Genomic DNA, 18,719 nt, shown 5'->3' on the forward strand with positions numbered 1-18,719 from the left:
CAGGTCAGAGGGAGCCATTTCAACACGGTCGTCGGTGAGTCGGGGTGATGGAGGAACCGTCTTCGGATGGGGCATTTTTGCGAATACCGAAGGGACACATTCCTTCATCCATTGACGCGTTGTTTATTATTCATCCACGAACCTAACGACACTTTGTCACAAAATAATCTAAGGGATTAACAGCCATTACTCCACAGTTAATACAACTCTCGGTCCTCGACCCGAGATAGCTGCTGCAATTTGTCGTCATACTGAGGGGGTGATCCGCCTCTGTTATCTTATTCTTCGCTCCGTGGTGGCCGCAATCTTGCCTTTTGAAACAAGACATTTACCGATTTCTTAAGAGTCGAACTCAAAGAATTATGGAGCGAGCGTCGGCGATGATACCTTTCGTCAACGACAAGACACAAGACACAAGACCACACCTGGCAATTTGTGTCATCGACGGCGACCGCTTGTCAATTACCAACCATGGATGAGTCCTGTGGCGCCCAAGGTCGGCTATCGTATCTTAGACTGTAACTCCAGAAAATTGCTCCACACGACCACGGATACAGTAGTCTGTCACCCACAACCAATAAATCATGGAGTATTCCCGGACTATCCACACCAGACAGATTAGGTACGTCTCTAGTTCCTCGTTCGGCAATTAGGTAGGTATGTTTGGCGAGTTAATGTCAATTGAATCCTCTATAGTCATATTGACAGATTATTTCTCTCCTTTTCTATCTCACTCTCCTTACCTCTTCCACGTTTCTCACAAACATTTGAGCCAGTTTTCTTGCTTTCTTGATATCAGTATCTACCATGAGTCCACCGGCATCCGAAAAGCCTTTCTCGATAGCAATCGTGGGTGGTGGCATTGGTGGTCTGTCGACTGCAATCGCTCTCCGCCACCGAAACATATCAATCACAATCTACGAGTCAGCGCCCGCCTTCGCAGAGATCGGCGCAGGCGTGGGTCTAGGTCCCAATGCCGCGCAAGCAATGAAGCTGATAGATCCGCGCATGTACGCTGGCTTTCGCAAGTGCGGGACCAATAATGCGTGGGAAGACAGACAGAATTTCTGGTTCAGCTTTCGTAGAGGCGACGCAGAAGCTGCAAAGGGCCTGGCAGAGGATGACGCCGAGATTAAGAGCGCAGGGAAGACAGGAACGAGGTTCTGCGATCTCTGGTGTGAGACGGGCCAGACCAGTGTACACCGTGCGAGGTTTCTGGACGAGTTGATTGCCCTAGTGCCGAAGGAAGTGGCTAGATTCGGGAAGAGGTACTTCATATATATTTGCGTCGCAGGCAATGATTGGAGAAGCTGACAACTTCCTACAGACTGACAGACATCGACGATAACGGAGATCATGTGGTATTGCACTTTGCAGATGGAACGTCAGCCAAGCACTCTGCCGTGATCGGCTGTGACGGCATCAAGTCAAGAACCAGACAGATAGTCCTCGGAAAAGACCATCCTGCGGCGTATCCCCAATTCACCGGCAAGTACGCATACCGAGGTCTGATACCAATGGACAAGGCAGCAAAGCTCTTGGGAGATGAGCTAGCCCGCAACAGCCAGATGTACCTAGGCAAAGGCGGACACATCCTCACTTTCCCTATCGAGCACGGTGCAACGATGAACGTCGTAGCGTTCCAGACAAAGAAGGACGGCAAGTGGGATGATCCACTATGGGTCAAGCCTATGGACAAGGACGCAATGCACAGAGATTTCGAAGGCTGGGTGTCCGCGACATCTGAGATTGTCAGCTTGATGGAGCACCCAGACATCTGGGCACTCTTCGACCATCCACCCGCGCCCACATATTACAAGAGTCGCATTTGTCTGCTGGGCGACTCTGCACACGCCTCTACGCCGCATCAAGGTGCTGGAGCTGGCATGGCTATCGAAGACGCTCTCATTCTCAGCTCAGTCTTGGCACTTGTGAACGACGAGAAGGACATCTCGCGGGCGTTCGCGGTCTACGATGCTCTTCAGCGACCAAGAAGTCAGAAGTTGGTCACCACGAGCAGAGAGGGTGGTCTGCTATATGATCTGCAACTGCCTGGTGTAGAAGAAGACATGCCTAAGATCAGAGAGCTTTTGTCTCATCGTATGAAGTGGCTGTGGGAGGTGGATTTGCAAGCTAGGGCAGAAGAGGCCAGAAAGAGGTTCACCGGTGCATCGAAGATATAGATAATGGTATAGACTTTTATAGACTGTGTAGTAATGCGAAGACCATAGAGACACGATAGATCATGAATTATGCCGCAATTGGACGTTCTCGCTCAGCATACACGTCCTTGGGGTTTCTCAGGAGATGTTGAGCAAGTCTCGATAACTTCTGCTGTCCAACGAGTAGTAATGTTTCCTGGTACGTATTCTTTCTTGGTCCTAAGAACATGGCAAGACAGTAAAGCATGTGTTCTATAGCTTAGCATTGCGAGTGACCTTCACCCACGCCTTGATACGTGCTACCAATGTCTCAATTTCTTGCGTGGTATTGCCCGCATGCAAACACACCCGGATCCTCTCGGCACCAATTGGCACGGTGGGTGGAACAATAGGTCGAACGATGAGCCCAGCCTGTTGGCAGAAGGTAGCCAGTCCGCGTGGATCTGATGATAAGATGGAAAAGATCGGACTAGGTGGGCAGCTGGCTGGTACACATAGGAGTAGCCCTGGATGTTCTTCCGCTTGTAGCTGAAGCAGAAGATCATGGAACAACGTGATCAATACAAAAAGCTTGTCCTGCAGCTCTGAGGATCTCCCGTCCATGAGCATCGCATACGATGATTTGATGGCCGCCAGCGCGGGATAGGACAAAAAGGTTGTATAGATCAGCGGACGTGCATAGTTGACCAGATATTGTCTGATCAGTGGGGCACACAGTATGATTGCTATAGAGCTTAAGCCTTGGAAGCATCCATGAAGTGTTATGATTACTTACCTCCATTGCAAGCCATTGCCTTCCCAAAAGTATGCAGACGTATGGAGATTTTACTCTCTAAGCCCAACGCGTTGACAAGACCTCTGCCCTTTGGACCAAGCACGCCAGTTGAGTGGGCCTCGTCGACGATGATGTGACCATTCCCTACAGGAAGTAGTTCGTCCACGACTGCCACGATCTCCTTCAAGGGTGCAACATCTCCATCCATGCTGTATATGGCCTCGACGGCAATGAACACATTACGAGACCCAGTTGGCAATGCCGAATCTTCATCGATGCATTTCTGCACGGCGAGCTTGAAAGCAGATACTGAGTTATGTGAGAAGGCAATGCGATGATTCGTACGTGAAGCTCTCATGCCATCATGGACGCTGGCATGTATGTACTCGTCGTATATCACCACATCTCCAGGCTGTGGCAAACAAGAGAATATCCCTACATTTGCGTCGAATCCAGAGTTGCAAAGCAAACCATCGAGGGCACCATGGAACGCTGCTATGTCGCGCTCAAGTTGCTCCGCATATGTCGAGTTGCCATCAAGTAGACGGGATCCTCCACTACCTGAAGCAGATTGCGCAGGTTGTGTATTGAGCTCACCCAAGAAAGCCTTCCTCAAAGCTGGCGACTGCGCGAGTGATAGAAAGTCGTTTGTCGAGAAATCTATAGAGCCTGGCGGATATGTTGTCAATCTTCGGAGCGTGGACTGTTGTCGCCGGCGTTCCAGTGTCGCGAACAAGACCCGCTCCAAATTCGACCCCCGCGTCTTCTTTTCCATCTAAGAGAAATACGATCAATTCGATCACGGTATTGCATGATTGCAAGCAACGATGGAAGACCTACTACATTTTGGGTTTATGAACACATCTGACCTGAACGGCAAGTAGCGAGGCCCCAACCATTATTCAATGTTCACATCGGCAGCATAAAGGCTTGAGCGTGGACGTTCTTGGCGTGCTACCTCGGCCCGTAACCTGCTCAAGTTACTCATCATGGTCGACATTGTCCGAAACTACGGACTTGACCCAAAGCCATTCTCTCAAGTCCAAGTTGTTGCAGACCGTGGTGTAGGAGAGGCTTGTGAGGTCACTTGCGTCGAAAATGAGACAGGTTGGATCAACGCTATGGCCGAAGCTAAGGGCTGTGCAAGTGTATGGAGCAAACACCGGAGTTGGGAAGACGGTTGTGAGCACCTTACTATGTAAAGCTTTGAGAAGGCGGCTGCCAGACTTCAATGTACATTATTTAAAACCAATCTCAACAGGTCCTCTGGACGAGGCTGACAACCGGTAAGTCAACAACACCGTCAATTGTTTCATAATTCTTTCAATAATTTCTTTCAGTCATCTGTCTCGCTTTTCGGACAACATAACTTCCAAGACGCTGCTTCAGTTCGATGAGCCCGTAAGCCCACATATCGCGGCGCGTAGCGCGAAGGAGGTAATATTCCTTTTCTACCAAATTCGTATCCTGTGAGTATGCTAATCTCGTTCATTTAGCCCATAGATGATCGGAGTATCATAGCTCGAGTCTACGATGAGATTCACAGCTATGCAAACGATCAAGATGCAGTGGCAGTAGTAGAGACGGCTGGAGGTGTCCTCTCGCCAGCACCATCAGGCTCGGTACAGGCGGACTTGTACCGTACGCTTCGCTTGCCTGCTCTGCTGGTGGGTGACCATCGTCTAGGTGGCATCGGCTCGACTATATCTTCGTGGGAATCTCTTCATCTGCGCGGATACGATGTTGGGAATGTTCTCCTCTTCGGAGAGTCTTACTACGACAATTACACGTATCTGAAGGACTACTTTGCGGAACGCGGCATTCCCACGCTCTCCCTACCTCCTCCACCTGATCAGGCAGCCACGTTGGAAGAAGACGAGAAGGCCATGCTACAGTATTACGATGCAACTGCCAATCATCAATCGTTGTCAAGTGTCGTTTCGCAGATAATCGATGCACACGACTCGCGATTGAAGCGCTTGACCTCCCTGCCGGAGCGCGCAAACGACAGCATCTGGCACCCTTTCATGCAGCACACCGAGCGCAACAAGCAAAACATCTTAGCTATTGACTCTGCGTACGGCGATTTCTTTCAGACTTATTCTGCGGCTTCAACACCCACTTCCAAAGATCAGAATATTCTAAACCCAGCATTTGATGGTTCAGCCTCCTGGTGGACTCAAGGTCTGGGACACGGCAATCCCGACCTTGCCCTTGTGGCTGCTCATGCCGCAGGCAGATATGGCCACGTCATGTTCGCATCAGCAGCACACGAACCTGCTATATCCTTGGCCGAGAGGCTGCTCTCTGGAGTCGAAAACCCTCGTTTGACTCGATGCTTCTATACTGACAACGGTAGTACAGGCATGGAGGTAGCGGTCAAGATGGGCCTCAAGGCAGCCAGTAAGCGTTACGGTTGGGACAGCAACACTGGTGATAACGTAGAGATCTTGGGTCTCAAGGGAAGCTATCACGGTGACACGATAGGCACTATGGATTGTTCTGACCCTTCAGCCTACAACAAAAAGGTTGAATGGTATCAAGGTCGAGGCCACTGGTTTGACTTCCCTACGGTGAAGATGACGCAAGGCAGATGGGTTGTTGAGGCTCCGGGTGCAGAGTTCGAGAACGACTTCGGTGCTAGACGAGAATTCGACAGCCTCGATGACATCTTTGCACTCGAATCCAGAACCTCGGATGCTCAGAAGTACGAGAAGTACGTTCGACAGACTTTGGAGGAGTTGACTGCGCAAGGCAGAAAATTCGGCGCTCTGATCATGGAGCCAGTCATCCTCGGCGCTGGCGGCATGTTGTTCGCTGATCCTCTCTTCCAACACACTCTTGCTCGAGTAGCTCGCGAGATACTTCCGGACATCTACGGCTCTAACGCCGGCGCCGGCGACAATCTCGCATGGCAGGGTATACCTCTGCTTCACGACGAGGTCTTCACTGGTCTCTATCGCCTCGGACACTTTTCTTCTTCGTCATTGGTACAAATACAGCCCGACATCTCTGTACACGCGAAGCTGTTGACAGGTGGTCTTCTGCCATTGTGCACAACACTGGCGAGTGAGAGTATCTACGAGGCCTTCTTGAGCCCCGAGAAATCAGATGCTCTGCTTCACGGTCATAGCTATACCGCTCACGCGGTCGGGTGCGAAGTCGCGAACTACTCACTGGATACCATGCAGAAGCTCGACCAGGAAGGCGCGTGGTCAGAGTACAAGAAGGACTGGCAGGGCGAAGGCGTGATCGATACTGTTTCGCACGCCCTAGGCGTGAAGGCGCAAAAGGACAAGCTCTGGAGCATGTGGTCCTCGTCATTTGTGTCGACGTTGTCTTACCACAAGAACGTGGAGAGCGTGTTCGCAATCGGCTCTGTGCTTGCCATTTCGCTCAAGGACCCTGCCGGCTCTGGCTACACTTCTACGGCGGGTACTGGTCTGCGCGATGCATTGTTGAGGGGTAAAGAAGGCGTCGAGGGTGTGATCCATTCACGCGTTCTGGGCAATGTGCTTTACTTGATGGCGAGCATGACTGCGACCAAGGAGACGTTGGCAGAGATTGAGCGCAAGGTGGCTGATGCGATGAAGTAATCACTAGCTAGAAACGAAAATGCCCTGTTAGTTACGTACATGTCAATTGATCCGTCGTACACAATGATGCATTTCCATGCACGCGTCGTGTGGCTTCCGGTGAGTGGAGCTTTCTCAGCGCGTTTCGCCGCCGTGTATATTTTCCCAGTCCGCAGTCTCGAGGGCGACCCTGTGCATCTGGCTTTGAGAACATCGAATTCTTCAATATTGATATAAAACTCCATCACGGCTGTATATTGATTCTGAAATAGTACTATGATACTCTATATGGTCTTTTTGAATATGTATGGAGCTGTTTATTTGTTTCGGTGTGGTTGTAGTGTGGTGGTAGTAAGTTTCAAATATCTGTCATATAGTACACATGCAATATGAACATCAGTCTATACATGCTACACCTTTTTGTGTATAATACTACAGCAAACCGTGCCACATACCTACGAGTATTATCAAACATCAACAAGCATATGACTATACTGCTAGTGATACACGAACACGATATACGAACGAACAACACAGTATGAATAATGATATCGTAGTCATCAAAGGGTTATAGAACAGCAACAGCTTCTCACAGAGCTACACCTACAGCCAACAGTACTCGAACAAACACACACCACAGACATCACCTGAGCTACAGCTCGCGAGCAACCGACCAACACTGACTCGATCAAGTTTACAGGTATTACTTACGAGAACAACAGCATCGCTATCTCGAGGCACAACACACCGTCAAACCCAGAAGCAACATATCGACAGCGAAGCACGACTGCATGCCCAACTTACCTTACTCGTCACTACAAACGCAAAGCAAGGCGTGCATATGAGAGCCGTGAACACATGCACTTAGACCTGCTAACTTACAGCACTGCACAATCACATTCACAAGCCAGAGCAGACAACACGGCATAGCCTAGAAACAGCGAACACTCCACCACGCTGCACTGGTTCAATTCCCGCAAAGCAGACCAAAGCTTCGACACGTCCAGTAAATGAAGTAGGACCGGTCTGGCATCGCCTCTGTATCTATCGCTTTTTCATCGTCCAGCCCCGTGGGTTTCCATCTCTACGAAGAAACCGAGATAGAGAGACGGTCGCGCGCCCGCACGCGTCTCGAGCAGGTTGACTTGGCGACGCCGGGCGAGGCGGAATCAATGCGCGCGTTTGCTTGAACACGCGAGTCGAGTCGGCGGGGCGCTCGTTTCTCTCGTTCGAGTGCGAAGCTGCACCCCCCCCTTCTCTGCTTTGCATTCTGGCGTCGTTGCTGTTTTCGGACTGGCGCGTCTGTTTCGTGATTTGGTGGTATCGTGTCAGTCGAGAAATTCGCGCGCGTGTTAGTTCGTTCGGTTGGTAGTTTCGTGTTTCTGGTGACATCAGATATCGAGAGTCGTAGTAAAAGTGATTCATTCTGTGTGGTCAATATGTTCAGAACGTGTAGATGAGATAGAAGAAAAAAGGAGGAAAAAGTGCTGGAGATAAATATCATTCATTGACGATACTCATATTCCAAAAAGTCATTGGAAAATGTGTTTGATGCTGGCCCCTAATGTACAACTGATTTTTCTTTCCAGTCGCCCATCTTCTCTCGTCGTCATAATAAAAAGTTCGCCCTTTGGCCAGTCAACAGCATATAAAAAAAAAGCTCGAATAAACAGAAACAATTCCCAACCCATGACCGCATTATTGATTGAAAACCCCGCTTGAACACCTGCCCATTGTTGTTCCCACCCTGGATGTTCGCCGCCGCGAAATCGCACAGCCCAACTGTATAGGCTGAGAGGAAAAAAAGGTGGAAAGTGGTATCAGAGAAAGAAAAGCCGTGACCACATTCTTGCCAAACAAGAGCGCGATCACTCTATTTGGTGGATGAAGAGTACTTGGTGACGGCCTTGGTTCCCTCAGAGACGGCGTGCTTTGCAAGCTCACCGGGGAGGATGAGGCGGACGGAGGTCTGGATCTCACGGGAAGAGATGGTGGACTTCTTGTTGTAGGCAGCGAGCTTGGAGGCCTCGGTTGCGACGCGCTCGAAGATGTCTGAAAATGGGAATCAGAAGATGAAACCTAAAGACACGAATCTCAGATGCGACTTACCGTTGACGAAAGAGTTCAGGATGGACATGGCACGGTTGGAGATACCGGTGTCAGGGTGGACCTGCTTGAGGACTAAGGGAAAAAACGCGTCAGTATACGCGACTTGTTATGATGTACGAGATGCGATGACTCAGATCAACCTCAAATGAATGAGGTAATCGAAATAGATCAAGAGACAAGGCATGATTCGGATCAGCTTACCCTTGTAGATGTAAGAAGAGTAAGTCTCCTTTCTGGTCTTGGTGCGCTTCTTCTTGTCACCAGAGGGAGCGGCGGTCTTCTTGCCAGCCTCCTTCTTCTCAGCAGGAGCCTTGCCAGCGGGAGCCTTGCCGGCAGTGGTGGGGGTCTTCTGAGCTGCCTTGGGTGCCATTTCGAAAGATTTGGGTTGGGATATGAGAATCGGAGATTCGAGTTTGGATGAGGTTGGAGAGTTGAGTTGGGTTGACTAGACGAAAGGTTGAAATGTGTTGACGATAGCTATTGAGGATGAATGAAGGAAGGAGAAGCTGGACGTCGCCGATGGGGATGGCGAGACCTCTTATACTGGCGCGTTGCCGCCAGAATGATCCCGCTGTTCGCTTGATTCGTGACGCGCGAATTCGCCGCTAAGCCGTTTTCGGCGTCCCAGCACAACAGCAAGATCAACCGCGTTTGCTTAAGCGAGGGAGCTGTGATCCGGCGGGACAGACGTCAACGCGCTCCGACTACTTAACCTCCGCGACGCCCCCGACCATCGACGACGACACTTCTTCTTTCATCTTTCAATCACTCCCAGCGCCCACATTCTTCACCCGCAGCCTCTCGCAACGTAGCTTTCAGCTTCAGATCACTTTCTTCTCCAAAACAACCCCAACTCACTCAACTCTATCAAAATGACTGGTGGAAAGTCTGGCGGCAAGGCCTCTGGTGCCAAGTCCTCTGCTCAGAGGTTAGTGACAGTTGTCTGTTCGATTTGGACCTTCATTTGCGCTTCTTATGACGCGCTTTTTGACCCAAATCGGACGCGTTTTCATCTAGTTTTGGTGTACTGACTTTTGTTTCCTTTAGCCGTTCTTCCAAGGCCGGTCTCGCATTCCCTGTCGGGCGTGTCCACCGTCTCCTCCGCAAGGGCAACTACGCTCAGCGTGTCGGTGCTGGTGAGTCATTCTGTTTTTGGATTCAAAATCTCCTTTGCTAATGGCTTGATCAGGTGCCCCTGTCTACCTCGCCGCAGTGCTTGAGTACCTCGCAGCCGAAATCCTCGAGTTGGCCGGTAACGCCGCTCGTGACAACAAGAAGACCCGTATCATCCCTCGCCATCTCCAGCTCGCCATCCGCAACGATGAGGAGCTGAACAAGCTTCTTGGCCACGTCACCATCGCACAGGGTGGTGTCCTCCCCAACATTCACCAGAGTAAGCTTCGTTTCCGTTCCTTTCCTATATCCAAAATACTGATCTTGATTTTCCAGACCTTCTTCCCAAGAAGACCGCCACCAGCGCACCCAAGAAGGGTGGACCAAGCCAAGAATTGTAGATTGTCTGAGAACAAGACGATTTCATTTCTCTGGGTTTATAGGCGCGCGGCTGGGGCTTTGACACGATAATGGGGGTTCATTGGGACAACAACATGGGAATGCCTTTTTCACTTTTTTTCACTTTTTACTATTGCGACATTCTGTTTATTCGACCTTTTTTTTTCCTTTCTTTCCATGGGGGTTGCAATCACACTACAGTACGTCTCTTTCCGACCGGCGGGCCTGTCGTTACTCTCCCAAAGGGGATTGAGGATCGAATCGGTGCCAGGAGCTGGCGAAAGAGGGGTGCAAAGAACGAAAGGCTTGTACACTTTTATACTTTGTTGTCTGTGGCATGCGGAGGATCGGGGTTGGGCCACGGACAGGGGGAGAAGAGAGAAAAAGAACAGCCTGCTGAAATGACTACTGCTTTTGATACCTCGAATGCAAGCAACTCTTCCAAACCGATGATCTTTTCCTTTTTCTTTTCTGCTACAGCTCTCTCCAGTCGTTGCTCCCTCTCGGGCGACTGCTCGCATCGAATTCACTCACAGCACGAACAAAATACGCGGATAACTTATCCCCCCAAAAGAAGAACGAACCGGCACGATACATAACCAGGTACAGTACCACGTAACCTGTGTAAGAAGCGCCAGATGTACTACAGCCAATCAGCGAGCGCTCGATGGATCAAGCGAGCAAGGGACATTCGACATGGAAAGAAAAGAGAAGATACAGTACACAAATCCGAATATATCCGCAAAGGCTGCTAGCAACGCCAGCTCCGAGAAAAGACAACAGAATCAGCATCAGCATCAGCATCAGCATCAGCATCAGCCAGCAGGCGGATTCGACACTGCGGATAATATTGCGGTTTGTTCTGTGGGGTATACAGGACTGGGTAGATGATGGTGAGAGCATAGATGGGCTAATTAGCTGGTTTTGGTGATGTCGAGAGTCTGGGAATAGGGAATAGGTATAGGGGAATAGAGAGAGAGAGAGAGAGAGAGAAAGAAGATGCACGTCGAGTAGTACGAGTCATTGCAGTATATGTATATCTGACTACAGTAACACAACGGCAGGTAGACAATTCGTTCTATCGGCCTCACTCAACCACTTGGTACAGTTTGACTAAGGTGAGTTGATGAGGTTGGGTTTAATGAAGTGCCAGGCGTAGATGGGCATGCGGATCGATGGACAGAGAGGTGTGCAGACAGGTAGAAACGTGGATGGATACCTTACACAAGTATGTGGATTCGGCGTGCGGTTGCAGTAGGAATAGGTCGTCTTCTTTTCTCCTTTGCTTTGCTTTCTTTCTTTCTCACTTGTTACCGCATGCTCTCGACGGTCTTCGAAGGATGTTCGTTCTTGAGAGCAAGGAGAAAGACAACCCGAAGAAAAGCGCTCACGAGGAGACAGAGACACGAAAGAAGGATCGTGGAGAGAGGGGCTCAATGTGTTGTGACAACGAGAGACCATTGTTCATTAGTCGCCTTCTTTGCTTGGGTGGTATACACGACGAGTGTCAAAAAGCATACAGACATGTAGATGGACTTTCCCATTTCTTAGTTTGGGTTTCGAGGACCTATGTATATTCAATGCACAAGGGAACTAACAGCCAACAAAACACGATTCCTGCTTTCTCTCCGCCGACTTTCTCCTTCCTTCCTCTTGGCTCGGGCGATCTACCCAGGCTTAGAGGACCATGTGTGGGGGAGCTGCGATAAAGAAAAAACGATCAGTATGCGTCTCTGGCGGGAGAGAGGAGAAGAAACGTACGGTCGAGGATGGGTGCGGGCAGGTTGCGCTCGTATTTGCTGCCGCCGGGAGCGGTTGGTGGTCTGTAAGGGTCGGGGTGTTTCCACTTGGAGAGGAGCTCTTCGGTCTGTTCGATGAGCATCTGCGTCGAAAGTGTCAGCATTTTATGCGCTTCCTAGTGTCCTTTTCTTTTCTTGTCTGTGTACTTTTCGCTGTCTGGGCTCCGAGACGTGTCGGTTGGCCTCGAAGAGAGAGCGGATGTAGAGGGCCTGGCCGCGCCAGAGGTATCGGTGGACGGCCCAGTCGAGAGAGAGCTTCAACGAGCGGCGGTAGAGACGGCTGTAGCGCAGTCAGTCAGTCAATTGCATTGCTAGCGCTGTAGAGAGTGGGCGTGTCTGACAGGACGGTGGTGTTGGGCATGATGGCGGTAGTCGTGGTAGAAGTAATGGGAGCAGTCGGAAGGCAGGTGTGCGGTGCTAGCCGCGACGACGAGCTGACGAAGAGAGGGTGCGCTCTCGGTGGGGTTGCTGTGATGATGAGGCGACGCTCGGCCTCTCTGTGGGAATCCAGTAGCCCGGCCTGTGGTACAGAGGGCTGTGTGCTGTATAGAGGTGGTGGGATGGGTGTAGTACAATCAGACGCGGTCCAATTGGCTGCTGCTGCTGCTGCTGCTGCTGCTTCTGCTTCTGCTTCTGCTTCTGCTTCTGCTGGACTTCGTGAGGTTCGAGGTTCGAGGTTCGAGGTTCGAGGTTCGAGGTTCGAGGTTCGACCTGGGGTGCCAAGACTTGCATTGCTCCTGCCCTGACTTCCACATGTCAGGGTTGTACTGAGCACTGCAGGTGCATTTCACAGTACATGCAGCAAAACTGAGCACAGACCCACTGCCGCTGATGACCTCCGCGTACTGTAAGATGATCTAGGCAGGTACGAACACGAAGAACGGGATCATTCGGGTCGTGTCGGTCCGGCGACTCTGCCAGCATAGCCAGACGCTGCAGTGGACGGCTCAAGTATGGGCTGCCACCGGTTAGTGGAATCAAGAGAATCAGTAGGATTAGCAGAGATGCTGTACCGTACTGCAGCTACTGAGCAGGTACCGAGCAGGCAGGTTTGACGTAGGTTTGTCTTGGCATTGTCGAGAACCAGCCAAGGTCCTTCTTCTCCTCAAAAACACCTTCGGAAGTGCTCGAGTGCTGCTGACCATCAAAGTCGCTCTCCGTTGTTCTCGTTGTTCTCTTGCTATAACTTGTTCCTCTCTCCGCGTCCCCTCTTCTCTGTCAGGGCTTTTTGTCTACATCTCCCCTGTCTCTTTGCTCTCTGTTTTTCTCCTGCAAGATCCTCGTCCCAGTCATGTCGAGCTCTCAATGTCTCCGCCGTCTGGCGACTCCTGGCTCCATGCGCCCAGTGACCTCCAACATGCTCCGCTCCGCCTCGAGATCTGTCTCGAGGTCACCCAATGCCCTCAGAGCTCTCTCCACCTCCTCTGTGTCTCGCTCTTCTTCTCTTCTCTCGTCACAACCTCGGTAATCTTGTCTACGACTCTTCCTTTGCGCCTGCGCTCTCTTTTGCTTACATCTGCCGCAAGAAAACCCGCACACCTCCTCCGCGCATCTCCCATCAACCTCCAGCAAACGAGAACATATGGTGAGCTCGAGTGCTTGATGTCTGCAATCGCTGTTCGCTGACATCCGATCCTAGCCGAGAAGATCGTCAAGGTGCCGGAGATGGCAGAGTCCATCACAGAGGGAACATTGAAGCAATTCTCAAAACGTGCGTTGTGTCTCCAATCAGAAACAAATCCCCTCGCCTTTCTAATCTAAACCGCAGAGGTCGGCGACTACGTCGAGCAGGACGAGGAGATTGCCACCATTGAGACCGACAAGATCGATGTCGCCGTCAATGCCCCCGAGGCCGGAACCATCAAGGAGTTCCTCTGCAACGAGGAGGACACCGTCACTGTCGGCCAGGACCTCGTCAAGATGGAGCCCGGTGGTGCTCCCGCCTCGTCTGCTGGCAAGGAGGAGGCCAGCCAAGAGCCCAAGGCCCCCGCTTCCGACGACCAGAAGACTTCTTCGCAGCCCGAGGGCGGCAAGGAGAAGGAGGCCGCAGAGAAGAAGCCCGAGCCCAAGAAGGAGGAGTCGAAGCCTGCGCCTCCCAAGCCTGAGCCTAAGAAGGAGAAGAAGCCCGAGCCCAAGGACACTAAGAAGCCTGCCCAGGACTCTCCCTTTGGCAGCCGTGAGGAGCGTCGCGTACGTTTTGTTGCCCCCTCCACCTGTTTTCAGCTACTAATACCTGCCTCCACAGGTCAAGATGAACCGCATGCGCCTCCGTATCGCCGAGCGCCTCAAGCAGTCCCAGAACACCGCCGCCTCCCTGACCACCTTCCAGGAGGTCGACATGTCCGCCCTCATGGACATGCGCAAGCAGTACAAGGACGAGATCCTCAAGAAGACCGGCGTCAAGCTCGGTTTCATGTCTGCCTTCTCTCGCGCATCTTGCCTTGCCATCAAGGAGCTCCCCGCCGTCAACGCCTCCATCGAGGGTCCCCAGGGCGGTGACACCATTGTCTACAAGGACTACGTCGACATTTCCGTCGCCGTGGCCACCGAGAAGGGTCTCGTCACTCCTGTTGTGAGGAACGCAGAGAGCCTCGACATGATTGGCATTGAGGCCGAGATTGCCGCTCTCGGCAAGAAGGTGATTATTCTTTTCTTTTGTCTCTTTCTATAGACGTCAATACTAATGGAAATACAGGCCCGTGACAACAAGCTCACCATCGAGGACATGGCCGGCGGTACCTTCACCATCTCCAACGGTGGCGTCTTCGGCTCCCTCATGGGAACCCCCATCATCAACCTGCCTCAGACCGCCGTTCTCGGTCTCCACGCCATCAAGGAGAAGCCCGTCGCCATCAACGGCAAGGTCGAGATCAGACCCATGATGTACCTCGCGCTTACCTATGACCACCGTCTGCTCGACGGAAGGGAAGCCGTGACATTCCTTGTCAGAGTCAAGGAGTTTATCGAGGACCCCAGGAAGATGTTGCTCGCCTAGATGTTTCAAAGCAGTGTATCGATTGAGATGGGGATGAGATGAGGTTCGAGAGAAGGAAGAAGAGGAAGAAGAAGAAGATGGATGATGAGGAAAGGGTCGTAGCAGAAGAACGTATACATATATCCTGATGGGAAAAGAAAAGAAACGAGAAGCAGCAGCAACAGCAGTGGAGAAAGAACGAACGTCCTTGGTTTTACTTGTCCTTTTCACCCTATTTCTTCTTTTTCGATAAGATAATCAAATGTACAATCAATTGAGAGAACAAAAAGAAGAAACACAAGCAACGCCATATATAGTTCGAGACAAGTGCACTCGACATAGTATCTTCCCGCTGACCAATCGTGCTGATAACTACCGTGTATTAGCATAATGGCACAGTACAGTATACGGCGAATACACTAATCGTTGAACTGAGCAAGATGAGTACATACAGTATTTATCACTTGATTATTCGATTGAGACAAAGGTAGGTTGAATAGCAGAGTGATTGAGTAAGGAGCGCAAGTGCTATACATTACTACAGAGACGCGAGGCTGGCGAACGGAGGCTGCAAGGGAGGGAGGCTGAGAAGGAGGCGGGCGACGCTTCGAATCCCACCAAAAGTCCCGGGGCTGGAGGGCGACACTGTCCGTTCGTTCATCTATCCATATCTCCCTTCATCTATCGTTTTGTTCGTTTATCCACCTCCTTGACATGGTCGTTTGTTGTTATATGTAGTGTGTTATATGTAGTGTGTGTGTGTGTGTGTGTATCTACTTGTTCAGCTATACCATAACCCTTATGGATGTTATAATGCATCAGTTGGTTAACCTATCAAGTGACAACATAAAGCACAGTACATACCTTATAAACATGTTCCTCGCCTCTTACCAGGTACCCATCATTTTCTGCGCTGCACATTCTTCAACAGTAACAATATAGAGCTAAACAATTGGAGGTGTGATTATGTGATTATGATCATTATTACTCGTCCCCTCCCTTCCACTTCAATAATTAATGCATTATATGTCCAGTCATAACACAAAGAAGAAAAGAACAAACGATAATATGCCGATGGTTGTCGTTGTATCCATTCCCTGATTCTTCTCCTTGGTGATATTGCTATTCTCTCTTCTTCACAGTGGTATTGGTACTGTCTCTGTAATCTCTTCTTCATAGTGGTACTGGTACTGTCCCTGTATCGCGAAACAAAAGAGGAAAGAGGAAAAAAGAAGCAAAAGAAAAACTCCCGCTTCCATGTTTGTAAACATCGCCCCCCCCCCCCAATACTCCCATCTCGTGGCATCAACCAATTCATTTCGTTTCGTCATCTCGTGGGGGTTCCGAGGTTTCAAACGTGTTCGAGGATTTCATAAAACAACCGTCACTCCGTCTGTCTCCCACTATTGCTTCCTATTCCCATCAACAAACAACCGTATCTCCATCGTCGTCGGCGCTCTCCATGCCCTCGTCGCAGCTCTGTACCTCATCGACGGCCTCGGCCCTCTCGCCCCTTTCAGCCGATGTACTCCCCATGCCAGATGAAGACGACGAAGACGACAGAGTGTCGTAGCTGGGCTCGGTGTCGTGAACGTGAACGACGCAACTGCTCTTGCCGCCTTGGACAACAGGCGCGAGGCGGGTGGTGATGGCCTCTCTCCAGCTCTTCCAGTCTGCCTCGTCGCGGATGAGGAAGCCGAGCAACATGCTGGGATCCATCTGTGTGACGTGCAGCGCTCGTATCCTCCGCGTGTGGCAGGTCGCCATGTCTGCTTCTGACGGCGACAGAGGCATACCCGGGCGCGTGAAGTGCGGGTCTAGATAGAAGTATCGACTGCCTTGCACACCGATGAAGTAATGTGATGACGAGGGGCGGCCGCCGGCGATTCCTACCGACTGAGGCAGAGACAGAGACGAGGCCAGCGAGGCCCAGTATGCGGGGGTCACGCGGTCGATGCCCAGACGAGTTCCGAGCAGGATCAAGGTTGGGTGGAAGACGCCTTCGGTGCCCTTTGCTGTGCGCATGAAGGCGTCCTCGTAGACGTCCGAGTCGTCTGGTCTGACGTAGACCCGCAGGTCGGAGGGAGTGGTTTGTGATGTGAGTGCTTGGATGCAGCGGGCTGTTGCCGACGGACCGAACCATTCACCCGGATGTTTCCCGCACGTCGAGGCACCGTGTTCGACGAAGCGATGGATGGAAAAGGGAGCATCGGGATGGTCGGCGAAGAGGGCGAGGAGGTTGGCCTCGGTCTCTGGTGATTGGCCCGTTCGCCAGTCTGATTGAGGTAGAGGTCAGTAACGATGACAAGCAAAGATAACAAGACGCAAAGAACTACCTCGTCCCAGCTTCACCATGACAAGTGCGTTAGCCAGCAGGCTCTGCCCACTCCTGATCATGCATCCCCAGCCCGTGTCACTGGTGAAGCCAGCCTTGTTCCCAAGCATTTTTAGTCTGGTAGTAAACGACATGGACCCGGTGGCCTGTGGGTCGGTTGATGTGGGGATTGCATGGAAGTCTTGTCGGTAGGTGAGCCATATCTTGCTTTCCACATCGTCGAGGAAAGCGGTGGGCCAGCCATTGTCGGCTCCTTCGTCGGGCGCCTCGACTCGCTCGAAGCTCTCGTCTCCCTCGACGGCGCCGGAGGCCAAGAGACCAGGTTTTGCATCGTCGTCGCTGGTCGTCGACAGCTTCGAGTCGACGTGCGAACGAGAAGATTCACTGTGCGAAGGCGAGTGTGCGGTGGTGCTTGTGCTTGTGGTAGTCACGTTGTTGTTGTTGTTGTTGTCAATCATGGCAGTCGGATGTGAGTCGTAACGCTGGCCGAGACACCATATGGGAGCTTCATCCTCGTTCCTGGGCGGCGGATCCCACACATATTGCATCAGGCGTCTGCCGGCGCGCACAAACTCGCCGCCGTTCATGACCGATTGTGGCAGATTCAGTAGCCTCGAAAAGGGCAGGACGGAGGAAGCAGAAGAGGACGAGAGCAGAGGGATACCCAGGACCGTCTTGATGTCGCTCAGATAAGTGGCGATGAGCGAAGTGGTCATGAAAGAAAAAGTCACAGTTGGAGAGTGGAAGAGAAGAAGGACTTTGTTGTTGAAGCCGCAGCAGCAGCTACAGTAATGGTAGAGTATGACGGTTATACAGCACAATACAGTCTGTGATAACGAAGTGGGGGATAAGGAGCCTGGTCTACTGTATCACCCATGCACTACTGCTCTGTAATTATGGGCGTGGCATCACATCACGTAGCAACAAACAGCGAGAGCCAGCCTCTTTTCTACTACCGCCTTACTACTACTACTACTACTACTACTACTACTACTACTACTACTACTACTACTACTACTACTACTACTACTACTACTCCCCCTTCTCAGCAGCAGCAGCAGCAGCATTAGCAGAAACAACAGCAGTGGCAACGCCTACAGCTACAGCAGATCATTGCATCCGTCTACAGTATGTAAAGTGAGCCAAACGCGGCTGTGCTCGAGTGCAACCATCAAAGACTAGCGAGCCATGGTGTATATATCAAGGCGAGGTCAAGTGTCACAGGACCAGAAGAGTGAAGTGCCAGGACATGCCGGAGGGGATATCATTGCTGCTCTACAGGACGTGTGACTACTCGCGTCTTGCCTGCCGTACACACCCTACCGTGCCTACAGCATATCATCGGCTGTTGGTTAGATTCACCGTTGATCAATGGAGACAGACCTTTGCCGTGGTCAAAGAGTGAGCATGTGCCCTTTATATTATCTTACACCGAAGCGTTAACTCGCCCTTTCACTGTTCAGGTGCTGGCCACGGCA

At 51.3% G+C, this 18,719-nt stretch overlaps 8 protein-coding genes across 9 annotated transcripts; 4 read left to right on the forward strand and 4 right to left on the reverse strand.

Annotated features, from left to right (window-relative positions):
- Nucleotides 1-584: 584 nt before the first annotated feature.
- Nucleotides 585-2,183, forward strand: AAFC00_006587 (uncharacterized protein; the record flags this gene model as incomplete). Of its 2 annotated transcripts, XM_069346564.1 has the most annotated exons (3): nt 585-622; nt 777-1,268; nt 1,328-2,183. In XM_069346564.1, 3 exons carry the CDS (start codon nt 585-587, stop codon nt 2,181-2,183), a joined length of 1,386 nt encoding a protein of 461 aa, XP_069199434.1. The 2 variants fall into 2 exon arrangements, with proteins under 2 accessions (XP_069199434.1, XP_069199435.1); XM_069346565.1 differs by lacking the exon at nt 585-622 and having other exon boundaries at nt 808-1,268.
- A 231-nt stretch (nt 2,184-2,414) lies between these two features.
- Nucleotides 2,415-3,712, reverse strand: AAFC00_006588 (uncharacterized protein; the record flags this gene model as incomplete). The annotated part of the gene is made up of 2 exons (XM_069348350.1): nt 2,415-2,887; nt 2,938-3,712. The coding sequence occupies 2 exons, from the start codon at nt 3,710-3,712 to the stop codon at nt 2,415-2,417; spliced, it is 1,248 nt and encodes a 415-aa protein (XP_069199436.1).
- A 323-nt stretch (nt 3,713-4,035) lies between these two features.
- Nucleotides 4,036-6,533, forward strand: AAFC00_006589 (uncharacterized protein; the record flags this gene model as incomplete). The annotated part of the gene is made up of 3 exons (XM_069346566.1): nt 4,036-4,223; nt 4,278-4,374; nt 4,434-6,533. The coding sequence occupies 3 exons, from the start codon at nt 4,036-4,038 to the stop codon at nt 6,531-6,533; spliced, it is 2,385 nt and encodes a 794-aa protein (XP_069199437.1).
- Nucleotides 6,534-8,385: 1,852 nt separating this feature from the next.
- AAFC00_006590 (uncharacterized protein) lies at nt 8,386-8,991 on the reverse strand (the record flags this gene model as incomplete). The annotated part of the gene is made up of 3 exons (XM_069346567.1): nt 8,386-8,564; nt 8,622-8,693; nt 8,823-8,991. The coding sequence occupies 3 exons, from the start codon at nt 8,989-8,991 to the stop codon at nt 8,386-8,388; spliced, it is 420 nt and encodes a 139-aa protein (XP_069199438.1).
- A 502-nt stretch (nt 8,992-9,493) lies between these two features.
- On the forward strand, nt 9,494-10,135 carry AAFC00_006591 (uncharacterized protein; the record flags this gene model as incomplete). The annotated part of the gene is made up of 4 exons (XM_069346568.1): nt 9,494-9,549; nt 9,669-9,757; nt 9,811-10,014; nt 10,071-10,135. 4 exons carry the CDS (start codon nt 9,494-9,496, stop codon nt 10,133-10,135), a joined length of 414 nt encoding a protein of 137 aa, XP_069199439.1.
- A 1,675-nt stretch (nt 10,136-11,810) lies between these two features.
- Nucleotides 11,811-12,293, reverse strand: AAFC00_006592 (uncharacterized protein; the record flags this gene model as incomplete). The annotated part of the gene is made up of 4 exons (XM_069346569.1): nt 11,811-11,833; nt 11,895-12,015; nt 12,080-12,212; nt 12,274-12,293. The coding sequence occupies 4 exons, from the start codon at nt 12,291-12,293 to the stop codon at nt 11,811-11,813; spliced, it is 297 nt and encodes a 98-aa protein (XP_069199440.1).
- Nucleotides 12,294-13,223: 930 nt separating this feature from the next.
- Nucleotides 13,224-14,927, forward strand: AAFC00_006593 (uncharacterized protein; the record flags this gene model as incomplete). The annotated part of the gene is made up of 6 exons (XM_069346570.1): nt 13,224-13,396; nt 13,459-13,517; nt 13,572-13,643; nt 13,701-14,122; nt 14,178-14,570; nt 14,628-14,927. The coding sequence occupies 6 exons, from the start codon at nt 13,224-13,226 to the stop codon at nt 14,925-14,927; spliced, it is 1,419 nt and encodes a 472-aa protein (XP_069199441.1).
- Nucleotides 14,928-16,328: 1,401 nt separating this feature from the next.
- On the reverse strand, nt 16,329-17,828 carry AAFC00_006594 (uncharacterized protein; the record flags this gene model as incomplete). The annotated part of the gene is made up of 2 exons (XM_069346571.1): nt 16,329-17,182; nt 17,243-17,828. The coding sequence occupies 2 exons, from the start codon at nt 17,826-17,828 to the stop codon at nt 16,329-16,331; spliced, it is 1,440 nt and encodes a 479-aa protein (XP_069199442.1).
- Nucleotides 17,829-18,719: the final 891 nt, after the last annotated feature.

Source organism: Neodothiora populina, assembly GCF_041146345.1.
Source record: "Neodothiora populina strain CPC 39397 chromosome Unknown canker_contig_8, whole genome shotgun sequence".
Lineage (NCBI taxonomy): Eukaryota > Fungi > Ascomycota > Dothideomycetes > Dothideales > Dothioraceae > Neodothiora > Neodothiora populina.